General features: G+C 40.7%; 1 protein-coding gene across 1 annotated transcript in view; it reads left to right on the top strand.

Annotated features, from left to right (window-relative positions):
* Positions 1 to 27,431, top strand: part of chchd3a (coiled-coil-helix-coiled-coil-helix domain containing 3a) — a 230,631-nt gene that overhangs the window by 83,147 nt on the left and 120,053 nt on the right. The window contains exon 4 of the mRNA XM_068005174.1: positions 11,421 to 11,565. Coding sequence (XP_067861275.1) covers positions 11,421 to 11,565 — 145 coding nt within the window. The remainder of the gene's footprint in view (positions 1 to 11,420; positions 11,566 to 27,431) is intronic.

The raw sequence follows: 27,431 nt of genomic DNA, 5'->3' as shown, positions 1-27,431 counted from the left end.
CGAGGCAGGGGACGCTGAAGGTTTCCATGTGGAGCCCAGAGGAGCACTCCTGCTCTTCCTGGCCCACAAGGAAACCTGTTTTTTAAAAAAAATATTTAAAACTCACCTTACTTCTGGCCCTGGCTGCTGTTCCAACAGGTTTGGCCTGGCGGGGAAGTCACCACTGCTCCCCCGCTCAGGCCTCAGGTTAAAGTGGCAGATCGGGGCTCCAATGATGTCATAGGAGCCTAATCTGCATATTTAGAGAGGACCCTGTTGCCTTGAGGTAGGTGTCCTTACCGCTTGCAATTTAATGTTCCAGTTGGCCAGATCAGGGTGGAAAAGGAGTGAGTAAGTGCCCTTCTCCATTTGAACTGCCCCCACCCAGTTTCTGCCTGGATGGGGGAGTTAAACCCCTCACCCCCAAGTGTCAGCAGACTATTCAGCTGTTGACGGTAATATAACTACCCCCAATCCTGTTCTCATTCAATGTGTACTTTCCAACAGGGATCACAGAATAATAAGCTGGAGTGGGTGCAGAGTTACGAAGGCCTTCATACACTTGAAGAATATGATAACTGTTACTTTCATGGTTAAAAACTAAAGCTTCAACTCATTTTCTGCCATTAATCTTGCTCAACTCTAGACAGCTGAGCACTGTATTTTAATTAAATGAACTCCCTCAAGGAAATCCAGTAATTTGATAAGACAAAACCTGCCCCTTCAGAAACCTGCTGACACTCTCCAACCAGAGCCTGTCCTTCCAGATGATCCCTTAGGTTGTCCCTCATCAAAGTCTCAAACAGTTTCCTCACATCCAAGTACAGTTCACAGGTCTGTAACTTGAGGGTTCATCCCTTGCCCCTTTTTTTAAAGATGTGGTTCATATTCACTACTTTGCAATCCAGTTTGATGTCTCCCGATTTCACTGAGTTTTGAAAGGTATCGATGAAGGAATTTGCATTCTCTTCAGCCAACTCCACCAGCAATTCCCTTGGATGGAAATTGCCCCACCCTGAAGCTTTGTTCACATTTTTCTATGCTTTTGTTTGTGATACGAAGAATTTCCAGTCTCTTCCCTCATGCTCCTTCCTCAACTTGGGTAACTTTCCCCCTCTTTCAGTGGTAAAAACAGTCATAAAATAATGACTTAGTATTCTGCTACCTCCCTATCCTTTGACACCACCTCACTGCTATCGAATTTTTTGTGTGTATATATGTAATATACACGTGTGCACTCAAAAGTTCAACCAATAACAGTCTGCGACAGCCTAGTGTGTAAATTCAAAATGGTCGGCGTTCCTAGCAAAATAATCGTGTTCTTTTTTGAATATGTTTGCTGGAAACAATGACCAGAACAATTCTTCCCCCATTGCGAGTTCCCAGTTTTAAGACAGGACGTGGGGTCGGGGGCCATGGAGGAAATAAATCAAATGGCCAATCAAATGAGTCTATGCTTTTCCATAACTCCTACTTCTGGATGCATCGACCGAAGGATGGGATATCTGCCTCTTTTCCTTCAGCTGGAGCATTTTTGCTGCAGTCGAAGGAGAAAAGTGTTTAGTTTTATTTACTTAATGCAGACCACACCGAACATCTAGTAATATTAAAGGAATTAGATTCTGTCATTCTCCTGATTCTACCACCAACCACATCAAAAATCCCAATAGTGAAGCAGTTTGTCATAATTAAAACTAAACTGAGGAAGCAGTTCTTGCTGCTTTGTGCCATAACTGCAGTTTTGGAGCTGCCTTGGCTTGGAAAGTTATGGTGGCACATTACCACCCACCTACACCCTGGCCCAGTTTCCTAAATGGCATATGGTACAGGGGCAGATGCAATAAGCTCACTGCTGTGTTGGACTCTGGACAATGACAGAAGCACACCAAGTCTAACTGAATTAAGGCTCTATTACCCGAACATTTAACTTAAAATAAAAATATAGTCTGGAGGAATTTTTGTAAGTGATTCAGATGTTGGAATGAAAATAAATAGCCAGTAGCAACAATATATAGCACAAGGTTCTTAGTCATGCATACAAATGTTCATTCTGTTCAATATATTTTAGTAGAAAAAGAAGAAAAAAATTAGGATAAATGAGTCTCATTAAGAAAGGAAAACCCCTCAGGGGACACTTGTAAAATTGAGTTTTTTGAATCGATATGTCCTGACCTTTTTCTAAACCATACTTTTTGAGATATTAATATTCATTGATTTTTATATATGGACTTATTTACCAGAAATCCTATTGTACTAACAGAAAATAGTAAACCCAGTTAATAGTCCCTCTACATCAACACGTTCCTTTGGGGACTTAAAATATATTTTATTCCACAGGAAAAGGATCTGTGTTTTTTATGTTGGAGTCAACAACGTCACTGCTAGTGTGAAGGGATTCTCACTCTGCTTTGCTTCAGAGCTGAGGCAAGCCTCTGGATTTACTCTACAACTTCAGCATTGGTGTGAACAGAAATTGCTTTGCATCAACACTGAAGTTGTAGTTTTAAATACAGCCTTCAGTAGCCAAAGGATAAGGTTTATCTTCCAGGTTTATTTGTAATTGTTGCATGATAGTTGGGGGAAGTGGATTCAATTCAGATTCTCAGTGAAGTGGACTGGAGTATATCCTCGACTGGAGGAGGGCGGGTTCCCATTTTTTTTTTGAGGTGCCATGCACTTTCACATCAAGACAATTAAGATTTTTCTTACATCTGCGCACAAGCCCACCAGCTTCCTTGATGTTGTTTTCGGCTATGCTACCAAAAAGCTTGGCCAGGGCGATGACCGGTTCCCCGGATCACTGCAGGAATTGGGCACATATTGCCAATGATGGGAGCTGCTCACTAGATTTCTTCACGTTGTTTTGGCTCCATTCGCTGAACTTGACCAAATTGGTGGTTGGACAGAACAACTGATGACAATGTTTCCCATTCACCTCACTGATAGACAGAAATAATTTGCATTTATATAGCAGTATATTAAGTTCTCAAGATGTCTCAAAGCTCTGTGCATCCAATGAAGTGCCGTCACAGTTGTCATCTAGGTAAATGCAGCAGACAATTAATTGCGCACAGCAAGGTGCAAAAATAGCAAATGAGGTGAATGACCAGTTAAATCTGTTTTAGTAGTGTTGGTTGAGAGGAGAATCTTAGCCCATTTGTTTAAATATTTATAACTTTTTTTAGTAGTTATTATTAGATAAGAAAAAAGCAGTCACAAACCAACTCAGCTTTCATCATTTGCAATTAAATAGGGAATAATAGATCTGTGGGATTGACTAAAAAGACACTGATCTAATTTGTGAGTAAAAGTAGTTTTATACTATCATCCCTACTCTGAAATATGACTGCAGCCTTGAACTCATTCCAGGGTATATTTTTATATTTGCTGTAAATCAGGAATTTTTCACTGTCAATTAAATTTTGCTTTATTTGCACAGGGCCAAGCCTCTGTATTTAAATTCTGATCAAACTCGTGACATACAATCGGCAGTGCATGGAATTTCCATGAAGCTGATACATTTTAACCCCCCGACACCCTTTGTTACACTCATTAGCTGCTTTTTCTTTCAATGCTCTTTCAGATTGGATTCTCAGAGACTGGCGTCTATGAGCCAACTCTCACCATTTGCACTACTAAATCCGGCAGTTGGCTCATAGGCACTTTTTTCTCATCCGTTTGAGTCTGCCAGTAGGATAAAGGAGCTGGATTAAACAGTGTAAATGCCTTGAACTGGCTTTTGGACATCAGTCTCCCAGAAAATGAATTTAAAATGGCACCACGAAAAGTAGCTTTTGTCAAGCATGCACTTACCTGATCTGCTTCTTCCATGTTATAAGGGGAGAAATGATGGCTTTGCTACTGCCTTGTTTTCAAATCCCTCCATGGCCTCGCTCCTACCTCCCTCTGTAACCTCTGCCAGCACTACAATACTCCAAGATCTCTGCGCTCCTCCAATTCTTGTCTCTTGCGCATCCCCGATTTTAATCGCTCCACCTTGGTGGCCTTGCTTCAGCTGCCTGGGCCTTAAGCTTTGGAATTCCCTCTCTAAACCTCTCCGCCTTGCTACCTCTCTCTCCTCCTTTAAGACGCTCCTTAAAACCAACCTCTTTGACCAAGCTTTTGGTCATCTGTCCTAATATCTCCTTATGTGACTCGGTGTCAAATTTTGTTTGAAAATCGCTCTTGTGAAGCGCCTTGGGAGGTTTTACTACATTAAAGGCGCTATGTAAATGCAAGTTGTTGTTGTTGCCTACCTGATGTATCAAAATAAAGTTTGCTCAAAATTTCTGGCAATCCCGGCTTGAGTGACATAATCTTTGTGCTAATTTTTCTAGACTTAACAGTATAATACAGTGAATTTTATTTGTGTAACTTTTTTGAAATTCAACTCTGGGTCTGGCTTAAGCCAGTAGTGGCTGTTGTGGAGGCTACTGATGACCCTTATGTTCCATGTTGTGGAGCAACATGATATCCCCATTGAACAGCTGACAATTGAGAGGGTATTTCTGTTTTTATTGAGTGATAATGAAGCATTAAATACTGGTAAATAATAGTCATAATATGTTGTGTTAAAATGATACCTGAAGAGCTAATTGTGTTAGCAAGGATGAATCTAAAAGTTTGTCATTGTTAAGAAGAGGACATGATTTTACACAGTGAAGCACTTTTGAAGTGTGGTGACTGTTACGTAGGCAAGTGGAACATTAATTTTTCATAGAGCAAACTCCCATAAACAGCAATGAGATGAATGATCAATTCATTAGTGAATGGCAGTGATTGTTGAGAGGGGAATGTTGTCCAGGACACTGGGAGTGCCATGGGATCTTTTAAAAGCCAGCTTGGCGCGCACAGCCTCAGTTTAAAGGACAAGACAACACTCCCTCAATACTGGCTGGAGTGTCAGTGTGGATGAGGAAACGCCAAAAATTAAATTTAAAAAAATTCGACTTGTGAAAATGATGATGCTCTTGGAAGCTTATTTTTCTGTCAGGAGGAAATAATAGTTTTATGGGGGGCGATTTGATACCACAGGATCTAATGTATCCTCCTGTGATTTCAGACCAAAAGAAAAACCCTGAGCATCACTTGTGAGAGGCACTCAACTTGCCCATTAAATATTAAAATAGGATTCAAAAGCATTAATATGACATAATGTATTGCATGGCTGCATCACTGAAACCATTTAAATATGTTACAACAGTTTGTTCTCGTTGATGTAGGCATACCTTACAAAATGGGGGAAAAGAGTTACTGATCAATAAGTGGAACAATTTGCACAAAATATTTAGAACTAAAGAATGAACGAACTTGAATTTATTTAGCGCCTTTCACAAGCTCAGGGTATCCCAGAGTGCTTTACAGCCAATTAAGTACTTTTGAAGTGTAGTCACTGTTGTAATGTAGGAAACGCGGCTGCCAATTTTCACACAGCAAGGTCCCGCCAACAGCAATGAGATAAATGACCAGGTCATCTGTTAATGTTGGTGTTGGTTGAGGGATAAATGTTGTCCACGACACCAGAAGAATTCCCCTGCTCTTCTTCAAATAGTTCCGCGGGATCGTTTACATCCACCTGAACAGACATGGCCTTAGTTTAATATCTCATCCGAGAAACCACACCTTTAACAATGCAGCACTCCCTCAGTGCTGCACTGAAGTGTCAGCCTAGATTATGTGCTCATGTCCCTGAAATGAAGCTGACACATGATGGAAAGGTGCTGATAATTCATTAGTATGTATATCATTAAGTTGCCCTCATTCGATTTGGAGGTTCACAATAGCTGCCCTCCAAGGATGAATGCTGGGTTGAGTTCCTCTGGTTTAGCTTCTAAGGCACAATGAAATGTGGCCCATAAATCTATGGAAACTGGTGCATTCAGACATAAAATGCTGAAATCTGTGCACGAAGTATAGTCCACCAAATTAGTCTATGATCCTAAGTGTTGCAAAGGGAAGTAACTGGATGGCAGAAATGACAGAGACGCAGTCTTATCGTGTTTATGCTTGTTAAAGAATAGACGTTTTGTTTAGAAACCTCTCAATGGGTAATAATACTGTTCTGTTCAAGTATACCAGACCTGAGCAATGCTGTTCGCAATCCCCTCTCCACATCAAAGACATCAGTGAGTCAACACTTCATGGCCTCACACAGAAGATTTCTCCATGAACTAGGCTAGCTTTTGCACAGCATTTACCAGCAGTTTTTAAGCAGGACAGAGAGGGGTGACTCAGACACCCTGGTGAATGCATGGCAGTCCTCATTTACAATTTTTAAAGTTATGTGACCCTTCAGTTACACTTTTTTTCAAGGAAGCATTCATTCAAGTTCATCTACAGAATAACAATCCATCCTATGTTCCCAATTTAAAGATAAAATCTTTTATTTTTCAGAACCTATAAAAGTAGAGAATATAATATCTCCTTCAGGCCACTCTTTAGTCACTGTTTGAATTCATGTCAGTCTCCAAACTCGACAGAGAAGCCCTTTTTAAAAAGATAAATTGTCCTTAATATATGACACGTACATATTCAAACAGGAGTCCCAGACAGCAGAGTTTGAACTGAGACCTGTGACTTCTGTGCACCAACCTCCTATATTTACCTCTTTTCCTGTTGTCACTTCTAATCGGGGCTCACATGGTTGCAAATAAGTGGAGTTGCCAACACTTTGTATGACCTGCAAAAATGTGAGTCTAAATTGGTTCCACCATTATCCAAGAGAGTATCATCAATAGTAAAATAACCATGGGGCCAAAATTCCTGGGCCTTTCTAGTCCACTCCTTCTGTAACTCTGGCAGGAGTGTGGTGAAAGGCCAGGATCCTGATAATCTGGGTTCCAGACTTGCGTCAGTTCCCACGGCTTTGACAGGAAGAAAGACTCCCTGCGTTAGGAATCCGCGTGACATGAGCCTCGCAGAAGGTCAGACATCTTTGGAGGCTGATACACCCAGTGATAAGAGACGTATTGGCCTTTTCTTCAGCGGATGCGGGGAACCACCTTGTCAGTTCAGGCCTGTTAGTGTCATGTGGTCCTCTTACAAAGGGTGCCTCTGTGGGCTGAATTGGACTTTTTCTGGTGGGGGAGAGGGAGAGCAACACCTATTGCAATCTGAGCAACAAGTTCATATTTCAGCATCCCAGAGCAAGTGTACATGTATCCCCAGTGGTTCACGCGCTCCCTGTCAATCTTCAAATAGGGTGGGTTCTGGCAGGTCACTGGTGGGCACGTTGCCAGTGTGAATGCTGGGATTGTATCCCCGAAGATTTGCGAGGCCCAGGTGTCCGCCATCAATGGGACTCCTTCAATATAAAAGTGTTCTAAGAGTGATTGATGTGAGATAAGGTGGTTCCAGTCGTCAATTTCCGTTTAGAAACCTGTTTGAATGGATCCCTGGATGGCATTGTATGATGAATGAGTTAAACTCCACAGGTGGTAACATCTTTCTGCACTGGGCAAAATAATGAAGACTGCCGAGGGGAGATAATTATTGAACTAATAGCACTAAATGATAGCTTAATATCTTATTTATTATTTTAATATTTAAAGCCATCTGTTTATCATAGCATATTCATCTTACAGTGGTATAGATAAATATTTCTGAAACTGCTGCAGCTGTTCACTATCCAGTATATGGTGAATAAGTGACTGTGTTGCATATTGCCAGATTGGTACCTTCAGATCTGAATAAAAGACTGCCTGGCCAATAAAGATTTAGTGATACAGCGCTACAAGTTTCATAATGGGGTCAGTGTTGTGGGCGGCAAAATAGTTTCTTTATGCGATTATTCCCATTTGGAGTATTTGAGACTGATCAGTGTTTACAGATAAGATGAAAAGAACAGTGAATGGTGGAGAAACAAAATAATAAAACAAATGCTAGAAATACACAGCAGGTCTGTCAATGTCTAAGGTTCAAATTTAAGAATCTTTGTCATCATATATATTCTGCATTGTCTTGAAGTACTGAACGCATGTTTAACTTTATCTCTGGTTCACTGATTATAGTTTGTAAATTAATGTTTTTTTTTAAAAAGTGAAATATTAGCTGCTTTCAGTGAAGTGGTGAGGATGGGTCCACAAACCGAAACACTCCAAAATCAGTTAGACTTAGTGTACCTGAATCTTTAACACCTATCAGTTCCATGGCGAAAGGATAACTTTATGCAATCTACTCAATCATTTAATATAGCAGTTTATATTTGATTAATTCATAAAATATTAATTCAGACATGGTCTGCAGGTTTGGCTGACTCCTGGATAGGCAAATTAAACCAACCATCACTTTTATTAAAAGGAAAACTTAGGGCTCTTACACAACTTTCTTTTAATACTCGGAGCACTTCTCCACTGTCCAGATTCTAACACCAAATGAGTTTGATTATTTCATACATACATTGAAAGAGCAGTTTCAATGTGGGTGGCCTCCTCCTCGCCTGCTAACAAATAAGAATTGTTTTGGAAGAATTATTTTGAGCTTTTTATCAGCAGATAACATCAAGACACTTACTTGCTGCTGGATGATGCATCTGTGCATGAAGTGTAGAGTATACACCTTCTAACTGTATATAAAAAAAATCAAGTCAGGGAGTTAAACTTCTGATTTCAGTGAGATTTGCTGGTCCACAAAGCAGATTTGGCTATCTCGTACTTCGACCTGTTGCCTTCAGTCTTACTTTTTCAAAGACTCTTCTGTCACCATCCCTGGGTATGTCCTGTCCCACCGGCAAGACAGACCGACCAGAGGTGCCAGTTCAGTGATATACAGTCAGGAAGGAGTGGCCCTTGGAGTCCTCAACATTGACTCCGGACTCCATGAAATCTCATGGCATCAGGTCAAACATGGGCAAGGAAATCTGCTGATTACCACCTACCGCCCTCCCTCAGCTGATGAATCAGTCCTCCTCCATGTTGAACAGCACTTGGAGGAAGCACTGAGGGTAGCAAGGGCACAGAATGTATTCTGGGTGGAGGACTTCAATGTCCATCACCAAGAATGGCTCGGTAACACCACTACTGACCGAGCTGGCCGAGTCCTGAAGGACATAGCTGCCAGACTGGGCCTGCGGCAGGCGGTGAGCAAACCAACATGAGGGAAAAACCTACTTGACGTCGTCCTCACCAATCTACCTGCCGCACATGCCACAACAATATTGGTGGGAGTGACCACTGCACAGTCCTTGTGGAGACGCAGTCCCGTCATCACACTGAGGACACCATCCAACGAAGGTGTACAAGTAAGAGTGATAGTTCAATCTTTTTGAATTCAGTGGCAATACAGTAGTTCCTATTCTTGCTACTTTCCATAGCTGAAATATCCCTGTATCATTTCAACCTTTCCTATAAAACGGCACAGATGAAAAATTCCCAACATTATGACTGCTTTGTGGTGCTCTCTTTAGCAGTGGTGAAATAGTTTTACCAGACTCCTTATAGACTGATTTCATGCACAGAAAAGAGCATGAAAGAAAGTTCTTGCATTTATCTGACACCTTATCACACCATCAGGATGTCCCAAAGTACTTTGTAACCAATTAATTGCTTTTTGAAGTGCAGTTGCTGTTGTTATGTGGCAACCAATTTACGGACAGCAAAATCCCATGAATGACAAATGAAATAAATGAGCAGTTAATCTATCTTTTTATGGTGTTGGCTGAAGGACGAATGTTGGCTAGCTCACCCTGCTTCTCTCTACATTGTGCCATGAGATCTTCAGTGTCCACATGATAGACAGATGGGACTTTGATTTAAAGTCTCATCCAAAAGGTGTCAGCCTTTTTCAGATGCTCAAGCTCTGAGGTGGGCTTTGACCCCTCAATCTTCTGACTCGGGCAAGAATGCCACCAACTGAGCCAAGCACACAGATATTATGTGTGCAAAGACAAACTCCACTGGCCCTAAATCTAATGTAAAGTTCCATAAAGCAGCAAGTTTATTTAAGCAAGTGAGAATCCAACAGTGATGATGGTCAGCTGTTCAATCACAGGAGACGCCCACACATGGATCACAAGATAAGAGATCACAAGTTGGAATCCTGCCTGATTTTTTTTTTCTCAGGCCAACTCTCCTGCCAAAGAGCATTGAGGCCAATTTAAATATTTTTTTAAATTGCTGTATTCAAACTCTGGGGAGTGGAACAAGCAACTGTTTCCTTTTAAACAAATGTTCCACTGAGATGCAAACAATTTTTGTTAATCGGATTTAACAACTAACAGTTTTGATTCTTTTATTTGTTCAAAGCAAGAAAATAAATTAACTATTGCAGCGCAGATGCTTCAGTTCCAGAATTGTCACCACGTTTTCAGTAAAGTGTAATGGTGGCTATGTGAAATATTTGCACTATGTCCAATAGAACTGGGAACACAACCAGCAGTGCAATAAAAAATAAATTGGCCTTTTGGACTCTTGTGTCTGGAGGGAGCATTTTCAGTTGTGTAACAATGCGATGAAGTTATAGAATCATACAGCGCAGAAGGAGGCCATTGGGCCTATCGTGCCTGTGCTGGCTTTCTGAAAGAGCTATCCAATTAGTCCCACACCCCTGCTCTTTCCCCGTAGCCCTGCAAATTTTTACTTTTTAAGTAGACATCCAATTGAAAGTTATTATTGAGTCTTCTTCCACCACCCTTTCAGGCAGTGCATTCCAGATCATCATAACTCGCTGCATAAAAAAATTCTCCTCATCTCACCAATGGCTCTTTTGCCAATTACCTTAAATATGTGCCCCCTCGTTACCAACCCTCCTGCCAGTGGAAACAGTTTCTCCCTATTTATTCAATCAAAACCCCTCATAATTTTTAACACCTCCTAAAACACCTCTTAACTTTATCCGCTCTAAGGAATACAATCCCAGCTTCTCTAGTCTCTCCAGATAACTGAAACCCCTCATCCCTGATTTCATTCGAGTAAATCTCCTCTTTACCCTCTCCAAGGCCTTGACGTCCATTCTAAAGTTGTCTTTTTCATTTGTCCTTGGGATCTAGGTAATGCTGACACGGCTGCATTTATTGCTAATTCCTAATTTCCATGAAATGGTGTTGGTGGTGGCCCTTTATAGCTGTGTCATAGCTGCACTGGAATAGGTTTGCTAGGGGAGCAGCTCATTCTGTTAAGTAGATTTACACCACTACATCCGGGATGTTGTCAGGGCCCATAGCCTTCGCTGTGTCCAGTGCACTTAGCCGTTTTCTTAATGTCACGTGGTGTAAGCCAAATTAACCGGAGACTGGAATCTACGATGGTGCTGACCTCGGGAGGAGGCCAAGTGGGATCGTCCGCTTGGTACGTTTGGCTGAAAATGGTTGCAAACATTTCTCCTGGTTACAGATCTGGTATTGGTTTTGAAATTGCTCCTATTAGAATAAGAATATGATCGCCTTTGATATTTATGTAGTTTTAAGTGGTTATATATTTTTTTTCCCTCCTTGTTTTGAAACGCAGGCTTGAACATGATAAACGATACGTTCATGAAGAGATTAGCAAGATCCTTGAACGTGAACGAGATGCCGCAAGTGATAGTCTTGTAAAAGCTGTGTTGCGGGAGAGAGCGCTGACTGAAGAGGAACGAGTGAAATCCATGCACACTGTAAGTAGACTGATAACCTTTGCTTACTGATCTATCTGGTTCTAGAATTGTGAACTATGATAAGAAGAAAATCACTCAGTCTGTACTTGTAGTCTAATATTATTAAGCTATTTTCTAAAATGTACAACATCAGATAATGGGAGCCACGTATGTAAAAAGCCCATTCAGCAATTCCCCAGAAAATCACCATTAGTCCAGTGACAGGCGAAATGATCAATAATTCATCCTTTTATTGTCGTTACCAGCATTGGTGCTGAATCTGTGTTGCCAAACATGCTGCATACATACTTTCCAAATTGCTACCGTGACAAATTGCTTGCCTGCAGTTTGGTAAAACTCTGTTCGAAATTGATAAGAAATTCAAATTTTCAGCATGTTTGGTGGGTAGAAGAAACAGTATTTAGGATATCGGTGCTTTAAAGTTGTACGACTTTTTGTCCTCGTAAGGCTCTGGCCATCTGAGATGAGATTGAAAGTAATAAAAAACCCTTCTTATTTACTGAATTTAAGAGTAATCTCTTTTAAATGTGTACTAGCCGTTCCCAAACTTTGTTGTTCTCAAAAATTGCATTTGTAAAAGTTTTGTGAGATCCAAACTGAATTAAAGGCCCAAATTCAGACTTTTTGCTTTTGGAGTACCTTTCCCTTTAAGAAATGTGTATTAGTGAGCACCCTCAATGGTTCAATTTTGGTAAAAACAATCTCTAGCTGAGCCATACGGACCAGAAGGTTCAGGTTTGACTTCCTTTCTACATTGTCAGCTGATCTCAGCTGGGTGGCAGTGGGTACTATTAGTGCCCCTGGATTAGAGGAGAAAATCTGCCAGGAGAAACAAGATATGAATCCATGCATGCAAGCTGCTTTTTTTTTTACATAGAGTGACAAACATAAATGACCCAAGTTTGGTTCTTCTGTCTGTGGTGAGTTAACTGATCTCAGCTGTGAGAGCATTACAATTTAAATTGGCGTCCCTGAGCTAAAGAGGGGAGAAATTAATTAGACTTCCTGTTCCTGATTATAGTCCATTGGTCCCTGCTGGAAGGTGTGCATATGTGAGACATGTGGAGAGCACAAGATCAGTTTCAGTTGTGGTGCTTCATCATTAAATAGGCTGCTAACATTATATGCCTCTGTCCTGTGACTGCTGCATCACGTGAGAAGAGGATGAGCCTTGGCTATGATGACTCACACAGCTGAATAGCCTGTCAACGCTTACAGTCCAGATGCCCAAGAATGATTATTGAGGAAAGCTGCTAAGATAACTGCTAGCATGCACGAAACTACACTCCAGCATGAATTGCTGTCTTCAGAAGGGATGGGAAGGAGGGAGGTTTTCTTTAAGCATTTGTAAATAATGGTTCTTGACCAGGGAGATAGTAATGAAAGTGCACTGAAGAAGTTACATACAGCACATTAACTAGTTAATGTGCTACAACTTTCCTTGTCTTATAGTCATCCTGTTTCATCACAGCGTGGTTTATACCCTGCCAAACTGAACCATTCATTGTGTCTAGCTTGACATTAAAGCAGTCGAGCTAATCATTGGTAAAAGTCATTATAGAAACTACAAGCATCTCTTCAACATAATTGCCTTTCAAAGTTTTTTTTTTCAAAATGGGTTGTGAAAGAAGTATTTCCTCAAGTAGTGCAGTACAGTGAGCATCAGAGCATGTGCACGGATTTTTCGGGCCTGTCACCTTTCCACAGTCACTGGTGCATTGTTAGATTTAGTGCACTCAGTTTAACAAACCAGTTGTTATTTTAAACCATGTAATGAAATGCATTGTCTCTTGCCCATCTCTCCCCTCCCTCCACAACTGGCCCAGGCATTATGAGTAACCAGTGGGGATAATCCATAATTATCTTTTAGCGAAGAGTTGATCTGTTTTATCCTTCAGAGATTTATGTAAAATAACATTCGCTTGTTTTATCTTGTCAGAAAAAATTGATTTATTAAAATCGTCTAGCTATTTGTATGCTTCAAGAATTTTACCAAAGCTTTGTGGATACAGTGTTATGAATTTTTTTTTTTTTTGAAAAATGTTTATCCTCTGCTGTTATCAGCAATGATTGACATTTGGTATTTATAAAATGGGGGATGACAAATAATTTTCCTCCTTTAGACTTCTATCTTGTGTTAGGTTTGGACAGTTGAGGCTGTTGACTTCACCGTGCTGATCTGCCTGAAACGATTGGTAGCAACTGCCACCCATCCTTCTTTGTGTTTCCCCCCCCCCGCTTAAAAATACATGCACCCAAGTATAAATGTGCTGTTCTTGGCTACAATTCTCCAGCTCCTCTTTTTCAGAAATGCATTTGAAGGGCCAAGTTCAGAACATCAGCAGCCTTGAAAAAAGTAGGACCGAAGACCAAGTAAAATCAGAGAGAGTAGTAGATGCCAAGCTTGTGTTACCTACTGAGGGCATTCACATTTGTGTGATTGGTTAAGTTGAATGAAAAGAAGGCCAGCAGCTAACCAATTCCAGTTTTCTCATATTTTAGTTAGCTCTTTGTCAAATTTCTTTATATTCGAATTAAAACATACCTATCACAGATTTAATTTTTCTGATTTTTTAAAATAGACTAGATTTTATTGCTGAATTCCATACCGGTATTGTTCTACTTCAAAAATGATTTGCAGTGTCATTGCCTAATTTCATTTGTGAGATATCCCTGGAGCTGCTCAGTAGAATTGGAAAAGAACGAAAGCGGGAAAAAAATCCTTAAATTTTCACTGTCTGATGCAAATCATTTTTTTTTTGCAAACCAGGTTGCAAGTAAATATGAACAATTTACCAGCAGTGTAGAGCCTTGTCACAAGCAATAGCGTATTGACATTATATCACTTGAGTCCTAATAAATGGTGAGTAAAATGTGCACCAAACAAAAATCCATAGTTCAGGAATGTGCAGAATACCGGCTAATTCCATTTCGGTGTAATGATCCTGGATTTTCAGGTGGACTAACTGCTCCAGTGATTTGTTGAAATGAGTTGTCATTAAACCATTGCAAGTTGGAAAATAGCTTTATTGAGCTGCTGAAGTTTCAAACTGACTTCTTTTAAAAACAAATTGAATGCAGGGTTGTCAAGAATGAAGTACAGTCATCTCATAATGACTTGAGACTGAATTATAGCTGGATATGCATACTGCCAATGAAGTGTGGTTAAGCTTTTTGTTTTGTTGCTGTAAAAAGCATATTGAGTAGCAATCGAGGAGGGGAGAGCATCGGAAGTGAATTTCCTCAGGCTTTTGCCGCTCTGCCACCATCTTAGCTGGAAGTGCAGCAGAAACCTTGGGCCTTGAGGAGAGATGGGGAGATAATTGGAGGGGAGAAAATGATACCAGGATTGAGGAACTTCAGTTACATGGAGACAGCAGAGAAGCTGGGATTGTTCTCCTTAGTGCAGAGACGGTTAAGGGGAGATTTAATAGAGGTGTTCAAAATGATGAATGATTTTGATGGAGTAAATTAGAAGAAACTGTTTCCACTGGTAGGTGGGTCAGTAACCGGAGGAGACAGATTTAAGCTAATTGGCAAAAGAACCAGAAGGGAGTTAAGAAGATTTTTTTTAACACAGTGAGTTGTTATGATCTGGAATGCACTGCCTGAAAGGGTGGTGGAAGCAGATTCAGTAGTAACTTTCAAAAGGGAATTGGATAAATACTTGAAAAAGAAATATTTGCAGGGCTGTGGGGAAAGAGCAGGGGAGTGAGACTAATTGACTAACCATTTCAAAGAGCCAGCACAGGCATGATGGGCCAAATGGCCATCTTATGTGCTGTATTATTCTATGAAAATTCAAGCAATCTTATGATTATGAAATGGAGTTGCGGATGAAGTGTTAGAAAGGCATGTATTATATTAAGCTGCCTGCGGGCAATACTTTATCATGACCTTAGAAAGCTACAAGGGCAGTCAAAAACAAGTGGGCACTGTTCAGTGAAATGCAGAACTCCATGCCTGTGTACAATTTCATCTGTCATTCTCAATGTTACACTGAATATATCTTCATCGTAGGTCTGTGCAAAAGGATACAATAATGTGTAAACAGAAGGGCACCATTAATTGCCGTGGCAACGCAGCATAAAATGCATAACCAATGCTGAAGTACGGTCATACTTAGCTTCAATCGATCTGTTCTTTGGTTTAGTGATCTAATATGAAGTAATTTTCTTCCACGTGTGGCATTTGCTTCTGTGTTGACAATTCCGTATGATTCTGATTTAATACATTAATAACATTTTATTTTCAAGTTAATGTTGATACAATTGCTGTCGGAACTAGAACTAAATTGATGTGATTAAAGATTCCAAATTTCTATCATCTACACCCCACAAAGCAGAGAAATAATCTGGCCAAGGTGCAAAATTGAAGCTATCTGCCCAAGAGAAACAGTTGGAAATTTTGTGTTTGTTATTGTATAATAACAGCATGCCAAAACAGTGGTAATTCTCAGTCATATTTTTCAATATAGTTCAAAGCTTCTTTATAAGGAAAGCAAGAGAGTATGGAGACCAGACAATAGAGCATCAATAGTTCGTGTACAGCTGACCACAAATAGGCAGATGCCCGACACCAGTGTCAAATTCCTATACACCACACCACATTCACACTTGCTGTGCAGCATTGCTGATGCATTCTCCCTCCCCACTCCGCCCCTTTCTGAAGCACAGTGTTCCTGGGTACAGTTCCACAGGTGATAGCCACCCATGGGTACTTCACCCAGGTGGCAATTCTTAATCATAGAATGATACTGCACAGAAGGCGGCCAATCGGCCTCTTTATTAGAGCTATCCAATTAGTCCCATAGCCCTGTAAGTTTTTTCCCTTCCAAGTATTTACCCAATTCCCTTTTGAAAGTTACTATTGTCACAAGCTGCCACTATCCCTTTAATCCCATGGGCTTTAATTTTGCTAACAAGTCTATTATGTGGTACTTTATCAAACCCTTTCAGGCAGTGCATTACAGATCACAACAACTCGCTGTGTTAAAAAAAATGTTTCCTCATGTCGCCTCTGGTTTTTTTGCCAATCACTTCAAATCTGTGTCCTCTGGTTACCGATCCTTCTGCCATTGGAAACAGTTTCTTCTTACTTACTCAATCAAAACCGTTCATCATTTTGAACACCGCTATCAAATCTCCTCTTAACCTTCTCTGCTCTAAGGAGAACAACCCCAGCTTCTTCAATCTCTCCACATAACTAAAGTCTCTCATCCCTGGTACCATTCTAGTAAATCTCTTCTGCACCTTCTCTAAGGCCTTGACATCCTTCCTAAAGTATGCTGCCCAGAATTGAACACAATACTCCAACTGAGGCCCAAGCAGTGTTTTATAAAGGTTTAGCATAACTTCCTTTCTTTTGTACTCAGTGCCTCTATTTATAAAGCCAAGGATCCCATATGCTTTTTTAACTCGCTCACCTGACGAAGGAGAAAGCCTCCGAAAGCTTGTGATTTTCAAATAAAACAGTTGGACTATAACCTGGTGTTGTTAGATTCCTTGCTTTTTTAACAGCCTTCTTAACTTGTCCTGCCACCTTCAAAGATTTGTATACATACATCCCCAGGTCTCTGTTCCTGCACCCCCTTTAAATTAGTACCATTTAGTTTATATTGCCTCTCCTCATTCTCCCTACCAAAATCACTTCACACTTCTCTGCGTTAAATTTCATCTGCCATGTATCTGCCTATTTTACCAGTCGGTCTTATGTCCTCCTGAAGTCTGTTACTATCCTTCTCATTGTTTGCTACATTTCTCAGGTTTGTGACATCTGTAAACTTTGAAATTATGCCCCAGTATACCCAAGTCCAGGTCATTAATTTATATCAAAAACAGCAATGGTCCTGATACCAACCCCTGGGAAACACCACTATATACTTTCCTCCAGTCTGAAAGAACAACCATTCACCACTGCTTTCTGCTTTCTGTACCGTAGCTAATTTTGTATCCGAGCTACCACTGTCTCTTTAATCCCATGGGCTTTAATTTTGCTATCAAGTCTATTAAGTGGTACTTTATCAAACGCCTTTTGAAAGTCCATATACAAAACATCACTACCCTCATCAAACCTCTCCGTTACTTAATATGTTAGTGTAGTAGTCTACTTCTGGTCTGTGCAGCCTAATAAGGTACCACATACTGCAATTACCCATTGATCTACTCAGGCGCGACTACTTTTTTGCAAATGATCAGCACTCTCTCAACTGATCAGTCCCCTGCTAAATTTCATCACAAGACATTCAGCTCATTTTTGTTGAGTATTTTCTGTTTAGAATCACTGTACAGGTGATAAAGGAGCTGTTGTACAAAACACTTTTTTCATTCACTTTTTGAATGTTTGTGTTTGGTACAATATGCACATGACTTGCATGTGTCACCAGACCAACATCCATGGCATATACACATCCTGGAGCCAAGAAACAACTTTGGAATCATTATGCCAGTGTAACTTCGTGACTACTGTTCACTCAAACATGAACCAGTCTCAGATCGGTATGTGTGTTATAACTGCAGCTTAAGTGTTTGGATCATTTTCTTGACTATAGCTAATATAGATGACAATTGGTATTAAAAATCCCACCACAAACAATGCTGATTGAAGCAATTTGCACTAATATCATGGTTTCAGGATCAACAACAACTTGCATTTATATATTGCCTTTAATGTGGTATAACTTCCCAAGGATCTTACCTTTTTTTTAATAAGGTGAGGGAACTTAATGCTGGGGAATGGAATACTTTCCCATTTTGAGCACCTTATGTCATTGCCAAGCACCCCTAAGTCAGTTATATTGCTGTTTGATATCTCGTAAAGGGCTCTCCACTCTTTTGATCACACCAGTGTGACATTTTTCCATTTCCCACACAATCTATCCAGTAACCTCTCTGAGTAAGTTGCTAATTGGGGCTGAATTAAAGGACAGTTGTGGGCTGCCACTGCCCAAACTCCTTTCACACAGGACCCTTACAGCTGATGGACAAAGAGGCTTTCAATTTATGGCTAGATTTGAACCCATGTCCCAGAGGCCAGCGTCAAGCCCTTTGCACCACCCAGTCCCAAGTAAAAAGCTTTTTTTTATTACAAACACCATTATGATTTTTAGGTAATGTATAAAATACATCTAAGCCATTAAAGTTCCTTTTAAAAAGAAAACAGTAATGACGGATTGAGACAGATGCAAGTGCATCTAGCTACGGCTGGCTATCGGTGTGTTCAACGGGCTACAAGATGCCCATTATATGATCTTAACTCTTCTGCTTGTGTTGCCATCAAATTGATTTTTCTAGTTTGTTCTGGCATGTTTGTGGACAGACATTTATTACTTCACATTGGGATTGCACACTACAGCAGCCAGTGTGCATCCTCATGCATGCATAGACATGAGGAAATCTTCATTCGATATATGTTTCTCTTAAAAGTCAAATGTCTGTTTTGCTTGTGATTTATGCCAAACTCTACATTGCCTGTCATTGCCCAGTAAATGTAAGATGTTAGTGTAAGATTCATCTTCCCCCACTCCCCACCGCAACGTTCAGACTGATAGACTTTTATCCCTTACAATTTAGTTACTCTTCATCGTTCAAGTGGGTAATCTCTGCAATTCAACCTGTCACCTACAATATAGGAAGCCTTTAACATCTGTTTAATGACACAGAAGTCATTCAGTCCTGAACTCCTGTGGAGGAGATTAAAACGATATGTTTATCAGCTGCACAAAGTAATTTCTATTGTTTGAAAGTACAAAAACAAATAAAGGCAAAAAATGCAGAAAGCATCCAACTGTTTATGTGAGTAAAGTACATTGTTGCACAATAGAACATACTCTACAGTCTACCACATTGCAGTTTATTGCCACCGCTGAGACAGTCCAAATTCTCTTGACCAATCGAGTAATAACTAAGTTTTATGACCTCTCAGTACTTCAAAAAAATTTATGTTGTGCCACACTGTACATCATCCTTCAAAAGAAAACATTCACTTTAAAAGAACAGTTTCTACCATCTTGTGATTTCAACATAGTGGACTGAAAGTGTGAAGAGAATTTTTTTTAAATTTGCAATATCTGTTTAGTCCACCTTTAAACCAAATGATCTTCGGAACAGAAACATTTGGTGCGTTGGAGAATGTTTTTGAAAATAAAACATTTTTTTTTAACCTGATCTGAAACCTTTTATTAGTAGTAGTGGTAATACGCATAGAGTCACCAGCCAAAAGACAAAGCCGGGAGCAGCACGTGGTTTTCCGGAACTTGGAATGAGTAATGAGTACTCCAGAGCATTATGGACGGTTTGCTGCTACTCCTTATGCAGAAACATCAAGAACTTAAAATATTATAAATCAAATGTTACATAGTCGTCTTTTCCCCTCCGCTCCAACCGAAAGCACTGAGTAATGTTCGGACATAGTCCCATGGGTGCAGAGTACCTTGGTTGAGCGGCTGTCAGACAGATCTTATATTTATATAGCGCCTTTCGCGTCCTCAGCTGTGGATGCTCAGTCGTTGAGTATATTCAAAACTGAGATCGATAGATTTTTGGACACTAAGGGAATCTCGGGATAGGTTGAGAAAGTGGAGTTGAGGTAGAAGGTCAGCCATGATCTTATTGAATGGCAGAGCACGCTCAAGGGGCCGTTTTTTTTTTAATTCATTCATGAGATGTGGGCAAGGCAAGGTCACTGACAAGGCCAACATTTATTGCCCATGAAAAGGTGGTGGCGAGCCGCCTTCTTGAACCGCTGCAGTCCATGTGGTGAAGGTACTCCCACAGTGCTGTTAGGAAGGGAGTTCCAGGGTTTTGACCCAGCAACGATGAAGGAACAGCGATATATTTCCAGATGAAGATGGTACACACTGCAGCCACAGTGCACGGTGGTGGAGGGAGTGAATGTTTTCGGTGTGCATGGGGTGCCAATCAAGCTGCTTTGTCCTGGATGGTGTCGAGCTTTTTGAGTATTGTTGGAGCTACACTCATCCAGGCAAGTGGAGAGTATTCTATCACACTCCTGACTTCAGCTTTATAGATTGTGGAAAGGCTTTGGGGAGTTAGGAGGTGAGTCACTCGCTACAGAATTCCCAGCCTCTAACCTGCTCTGATAGCCACAGCATTTATGTGGCTGGTCCAGATAAGTTACTGGTCAATGGTGACCCCCAGGGTCATTCGATGATGGTAATGCCATTGAATGTCAAGGGGAGGTGGTTAGACTCTCTCTTGTTGGAGATGGTCGTTGCCTGGCACTTGTCTGGCACGGATGTTACTTGCCACTTATGAGCCCAAGCCTGGATGTTGTTCAGGTCTTGCTGCATGTGGGCATGGCCTACTTCATTATCTGAGGGGTTGCAAATGGAACTGAACACTGTGCAATCATCAGTGAACATCCCCACTTTTGACCTTATGATGGAGGGAAGATCATTGATGAAGCAGTTGAAAATGGTTGGGCCTAAGACATTGCCCTGAGGAACTCCTGCAGCGATGTCCTGGGGCTGAGATGATTGGCCTTCATTAACCACTAACATCTTCCTTTGTGCAAGGTATGACTCCAGCCACTGGAGAGTTTTTCCCCTAATTCCCATTGACTTCAATTTTACTAGGGCTCCTTGATGACACGCTCGGTCAAATGCTGCCTGGATGTCAAGGGCAGTCACTCTCACCTCACCTCTGGAATTCAGCTCTTTTGTCCATGTTTGGACCAAGGCTGTAATGAGGTCTGGAGCCGAGTGGTCCTGGCGGAACCCAAACTGAGCATCGGTGAGTAGGTTATTGGTGAGTAAGTGCTGCATGATAGCACTGTTGAATACAGTGGACCTACTCCTACTCCTATTTCTTAAGTTCTTATGTTCTCAGTTACATATTGGGCAGCACCCTTACCTACTGGGCTATCGGGTAAAGTACAAATTATATGTTATCTGTTTAGGTGATTTGTATCACCACTCAATTATGAATAAGGTTAAACACAACAAAGACAGCAACGCAAAGTCTTTCAGCAGTGTTAACTATACAGCTGCAACATCATACATCATTTTGCATAACCGCTTTCCAGTTGGTGTTTATAATTTGATCTCATAGCTGTTGACACAGGTTGAGGAAGCCCCTGGTTCAATTGGAGGTCTTAAAAAGGTCTCGCAATGGGTGATTGACCAATATGTTGCCCTTGTTGTTTTTGGCGCAGAGGTGAATTCCTCTAGAATGAATGCTAAGAAGGGCACTTAGTGCACATTAATACAATGTGTGGATGAATGAAGTCGAACTCTGGGGAAAAACCCTGGGCTAAAATGCTTTTCATTTTTGCAAGCCAGTGTTTATGTGCTAGATTTGTCAAATCTTGTCATTGAGCATTGCGATTATGCAACCTTTCAAGCACTTCTAACTAAATGGTTTTAAGTATGGCTTCATTACAATGCCACAGGGCAGAATAACATGATGAGACGGAAAAAAAGAAACGTGCTTCCCAAGGGGGAAGAAGTGTTTACAACCTATTTATTACATACCTCATTTGGCCCATTCATCATTTTAATAGAAAATTTAGGCATTTTAGGTAATTTTGAAATTGGGCAAGCACACAAGGTTGGCCCTACTATTGTTTCTGAAAGTGCAGCCTGAGGGTTATTGTGCTTCTCCACGCAGTTTTGTGCATCGAGGACTAATTATCAACATTATGATGAAGATCCTGAGAATACTCTTCTTTGATTGCATTTAATGCTAAGCCGCATCAGTAAGTTTGTTTTTTCTTTGCCCTTTTATTGGCAATTTTCTCCCCTCCGCTCCTAAAGCTCTTGGCTCCTTGTTGGGCACAGTTCCATGGATACCAATCAGCCTGTGTCTCAAATGGCCATTCGTTTGTTAAGGTAGATAGTGACTGCCGGCAAGCTGTTTGACTGTGGCAGGCATCTTAGCTGAGCATTAGCTCCGTACAAACGCACTTCCAAAAGAGATCGCAGGATAGTGTTGAAGAGCAGAAACTCAGACTGATTGTTTTTTCCCCTCTCTCTACCCATGGGCGCTGAGGCTGACAGTAGCACCTCTCCAGTGCCCAAATTGAAATCAGCTCATTCATAACAGACCAAAGATGAAGTATCTATGGTACAGCTATTCACTGCCTTAACCAGCTGAGTTATCAGATCACACACTGGAATTTTTTTTTTAAATTTCATACAGAATTTATATTTGTAGCTGCCTCAATGAAGAGTAAAATTGCAGCTGGTGCATTAAAGTTGGATTAAATCATCCAACTTCATCTCCCTTTGTCTGTCTCCATATAGATAAATAAACAATAAAATGTTCATTAACCTATTATTCATGGGCCTGCAAATCCGAAAATCCATTATTTCATTCAGCATTGGGTCTTGATTCTATTTAGCCACATTCAGTTTCAACCCACAGCTGTATGCTGAGGGCACAGTAACCTGAATGATGAGAGCAGTCTGGTTGATTTTATGGGTGCAAGATCACCAAATTGCTGTCACCCCACGAGTTGAACTTTGTGAAATTGTCAAGCTTTGTTTTAATTTTATTGGACAATTTCCTTTTTAAAGGAATCATGTTAAGTCCAAGTGCCCATCACTGGTTAAAGGGGAGAGGTCAACTGCCCCAAAGGAGCACAGCGACAGCAGGACTCTGCCCTTCAGTCCACAGAAATGTTCCGAGACATAATCACTAGGAGCACTTCTAAGGGCTGGCTATAATAAAAAAAACAAACACTCTGACTATATTTCCTGGTAATCAACTGGTGATCATCACTCAAATTCACTGTGGCGACATCACACCATTAATCCTTCCTCACTGACCGTATTGTGAGCACTCTACATCGAAAGTCCTCCCAATGACAATAAAGGATCAAATGTAGCCAGCCTGCCTGCCCAACGAGGTGGAGAATCCTGTAAACATTTTGCAAAAACAAGATTGCCCTGATAATTGCAGCATCCCCATCCACCCCCCACCCCAGCAATAGGGTAAGCAGTTAGCTGCACCTAATCTTTTGCTCGTAACTAAAGGCTAGGAACCGCCTGAGTTTGATTTTGATGATAGGGTGGGTAGGTGGGATTGACCATTCAAACACAGGACATTTTGTTTTCGACCTCATAGCCTTTTCCTCCTCCTACAAATTCTAACGTTAAATTGCAGTGTTAGAAGTTTGCCTGAACTTTTCTGTTTGCTGCTGGTTGAACCTCATTGTGTGATCTGAGTGCGTATTGTGAGTCATGAGTCTACTAGGGGAACATAGGAATAGGAGTAGGCCATTCAACCCCTTGAGGCTATTCTGAGGGGCTGAATGAGGGAGAAGAAAATGAGAAACTGTCAGCCACTGTGAGACAAGTTAACTTCACCAAATTCACAACATAAATTCTCTTCCCCATTTTTAAAATGTGCTCCTGCATTGCTTGAATTTTTATAAAATGGAAGCAGCAGTTCACGGACACGGTACCCCGTATAACTTCAAACATTTTTTTTAATATCCATCATCCGCTGTCAGGCACAAGCAATACCAGAATTCATCAGTTTGCTTGTACATATGTCATTGGTTTTACTTGAGGGACCCAAGACATTAAAGCAGACCAGACCTATTGGTGCCCCACAGCCATTAGAAAGAACAAATTTTGAATAACATGTTCCTTTGAAATTCAAGTCAGAGCACACTTTTTCTCTCTCTCATTACTGTTGGGCCTTCAGAGCTCAGACTTGTTTAAGCAACACAACACAGCTGAGCTGAATGAAGAGCTGTCAAATCCTGTCCCTCGAAATGACACCATGCCAATTCACGTGTTGGATTAAACATGTTGGGGTTGACAGAAATCTTTATACAAAAAATATTAGGCCCCTTCAGTGGTTATATAGTTTGCGGTAGGGGACTGTCGGGTTATTTGGTTGCTGTCAGTAACACGTGGATATCTGGGGAAACTATTGATTATGTTGTGATAAAAATTCTGTGTGCATTACACATACACCAGCTAAACCTACAGAACGAAAAAATTATAGCTGACCAAATATTTAACTCGTTCACCTCTAAGTACATGTCTGCTTTCATAGAATCGTAGAATTTTACAGCACAGCAGGCGGCTATTCAGCCCATTTATTTGTGCCAGCTTTCTGAAGCTTAATGCACTTAGTCCCATTTCCCTGCCGTTTCTAAAAACCTTTTCAGATTTACCTTTTTCATGTACTTATCTGCTTCCCTTTTAAAAGCTATTAAAGATTCTACTTCCATTTTTGTTTCTGGTAGGGAATTTCATGTCCTAAAAAACCTTTGCATAAAAGAATGCTAACCTTTCCGTTTGTTCTTCTGGTGACTATCCTAAATTTAGGATTTCTAGTTACTGATTCACCAACCACTGGACATAGTTTTAGCCTATTTACCTTATTAAAACGCCTCATAATTTTGCATACTTCTATCAGATCTGCTAACTTTCTCTGTTCTGGTGAAAAGAACCCTAGTTTTCTTAGTCATTCCTCATAACTAAAGCCTCTGAATCCCAGTATCATCCCTCCAATCCTTGCTAAAGTAGGACACCCAAAGCTGGATACATTATTTTAATTACAGCCTGACCATTGATTTGCATAGGTTTAGCCTTCCTCTATGCTTTTGTACTCTATGCCCCTATTTATAAAGCTCCCTTGTGCTTATTTTCCTTCCCACTTTGCTCCCAGCTGCTTGGAAAAGGCTGAACAATGCATCGTTGCAGGAGTTTAGAGCATGCAACAAATGATGGAACTTGTAGAATTCAGCAAACAATGGAACTTATGGAATATAAATGGGAGAATAGTGGAGTATTCATTCAGGAACCAAGAGTTTTATCATTGCTGCCTTTTCTGAAGTCCCAAACTGGAGGTAGGACTGATGTTTGCTTTATTACTGATCACAGTAATAAAGCAAACATTATAAGCGAGGCCTCTATCATACAACACAGAAAAAAAATAGAAGGAAACTTCAATTTTAAACGCAGTCTTGGATATTTTCGATATACCCTGACATGCCACTCAAACCAGAATTCAAAAACTGCATTGGTGACAAACCCAGTGAACCAGATTTTGGAAGTCCTGAGTTTCCAGCAAATCCTGGAGATGGACAGTCCAAACTGACTCTCTCTATTGGTTTATCTTTATTTTTGGTTTCTTCAGTTTCCTCATCTTACCTTTTGCTGTTCTCCATTCTTTCCCTCCCTTTGTCCTCTTTTTAGGCTTTTTTTTTAAATCCTGGATTTTGTTTCATCCTTGCCACAGGATCCTGTAAAGGTTGACAAGTCGAAAGCTCAAACGGAGGGTAGGTTGTGGATGGGACATTGGTTAGGATCAGGACTTCAGTTCTGAGATTTGCTTTACTAATGAAAATTACCTCAAAACTTTAATCGTCTCAATAGCTAATACATCCACAGAGAAATATTTTTTTTAAAAAGTGGACATTTATTTTTGAAAATATTTGGGGGCCTGATTTTCCTGTCTTTTGCGCTGGGAATGCCTGGAGGCTCTGGGGAGCCCAGGCGAAGCCAAAGAGGAGCCATAACGTAAGTTTTTTTTGTACATAACCAGGAGCTCGTAAGACCTGGGAGCCTTCTGACCGCTGAAGAGTTAAGCCAGGTTGGCTGCCAAGAACACTAAGAGGCCTGCAGTTACTCTCGAATTTTCTCCTCCTGTGCTAACAGACCAAAGACTGGTGCCAACCCTAGATCCTCCTCCTGTAACTTGTGTTATAGTATTGCGTTCTTGGGAAATATGAATGATAGGAAAGTTGTATAGAAAAGTGCAGGGAGATTCTATGATTCTAAAGCAGGGGAGCAGAACTAATTAGATAGCTCTTCCAAAGAGCCGGCATCGGCGCAATGGGCTGAATGGCCTCCTTCTGTGCTGTATGATTCGATTAGTGGAATGGAAGTGACCAGTAGAAATGCTTATGTTTAAGGTTCCACCAGCATTATGAACCCAAAAAGTCACGTACAGTCAGATTAAGGTAGTCAGTTTCAGTAAAGCAAACCTGAAGAGCCAAACCCTGTGCTTAGCAAATGGATCGCCACATTGTACAGAATCAGCGCAACTGGCACCTGACTGAAAAGTAAAAGAAGCATAATGGTGCATGGTACTCATTCTTCTGAGACAGGAACAGTAGGAAATAGGCAGTGTAAAAGGCCCTTCAAAGTCACACTCACCCGGTTTGCAGGTTTCAACAACCTGTGTTAAGGTATGACTTGGGATATCTGAATTTCTGGTACATAATTTTTAGAAACACATTTATTTAATAACTAAAACATCTTTCCTACCTCTCTTCAACCCCATTACCGCCTTCTCCTATTCTTTTAATAAAATACCCTTCTGCAAGTCTGCAATTGCTGGTCTAGTGGGCCAGCAGGCAAAACTACAGCTTCTGATCTCATATACAGTGAGGGCGCAATTTTAATTTGATGGTACGTTTCCCACTCACTTCACATTAAGTGCAAATCGCCATCAGATTTCCCAATCATTAACAGTTATCAGCACCAAGTACATAGCCATGTCTGTGATCTTTGAAGTGCCGACTATAAATTGTCCCAATAAAGCAAAGACTCCATTTGAAGTCCATATTAATTCATCAGCTATTTCAATTTAAATGATATACATTGCTCAAGTAAAAAACGTACATCAACTATTTCCCTATTAACTGGCAACAGTTATCCTGGGTCTCTCTCTTTTTGAAAGGACTTCATAAATATGTACCTCCGAGACAAAAACTAATGTAATCATAAGCACTTAGTTCATCTCTCATCACATTCTGAGGACCAAGCTTTGTGCCAGTGTTACTGGAAAAATATCCATTTATACACAGTTTGATTTTTATCTGTGTGTTTGGTGAAATTATAATGGTGTGCCGTTAGAGACAACTGTAACAATGACGGGTGA

This window comes from Heptranchias perlo, chromosome 24 (genome assembly GCF_035084215.1).
Source record: "Heptranchias perlo isolate sHepPer1 chromosome 24, sHepPer1.hap1, whole genome shotgun sequence".
Taxonomy (NCBI): Eukaryota; Metazoa; Chordata; class Chondrichthyes; order Hexanchiformes; family Hexanchidae; genus Heptranchias; species Heptranchias perlo.
The sequence above is the reverse complement of the archived record's forward strand: the minus strand, read 5'-3'. Positions and strand labels throughout refer to the sequence as shown.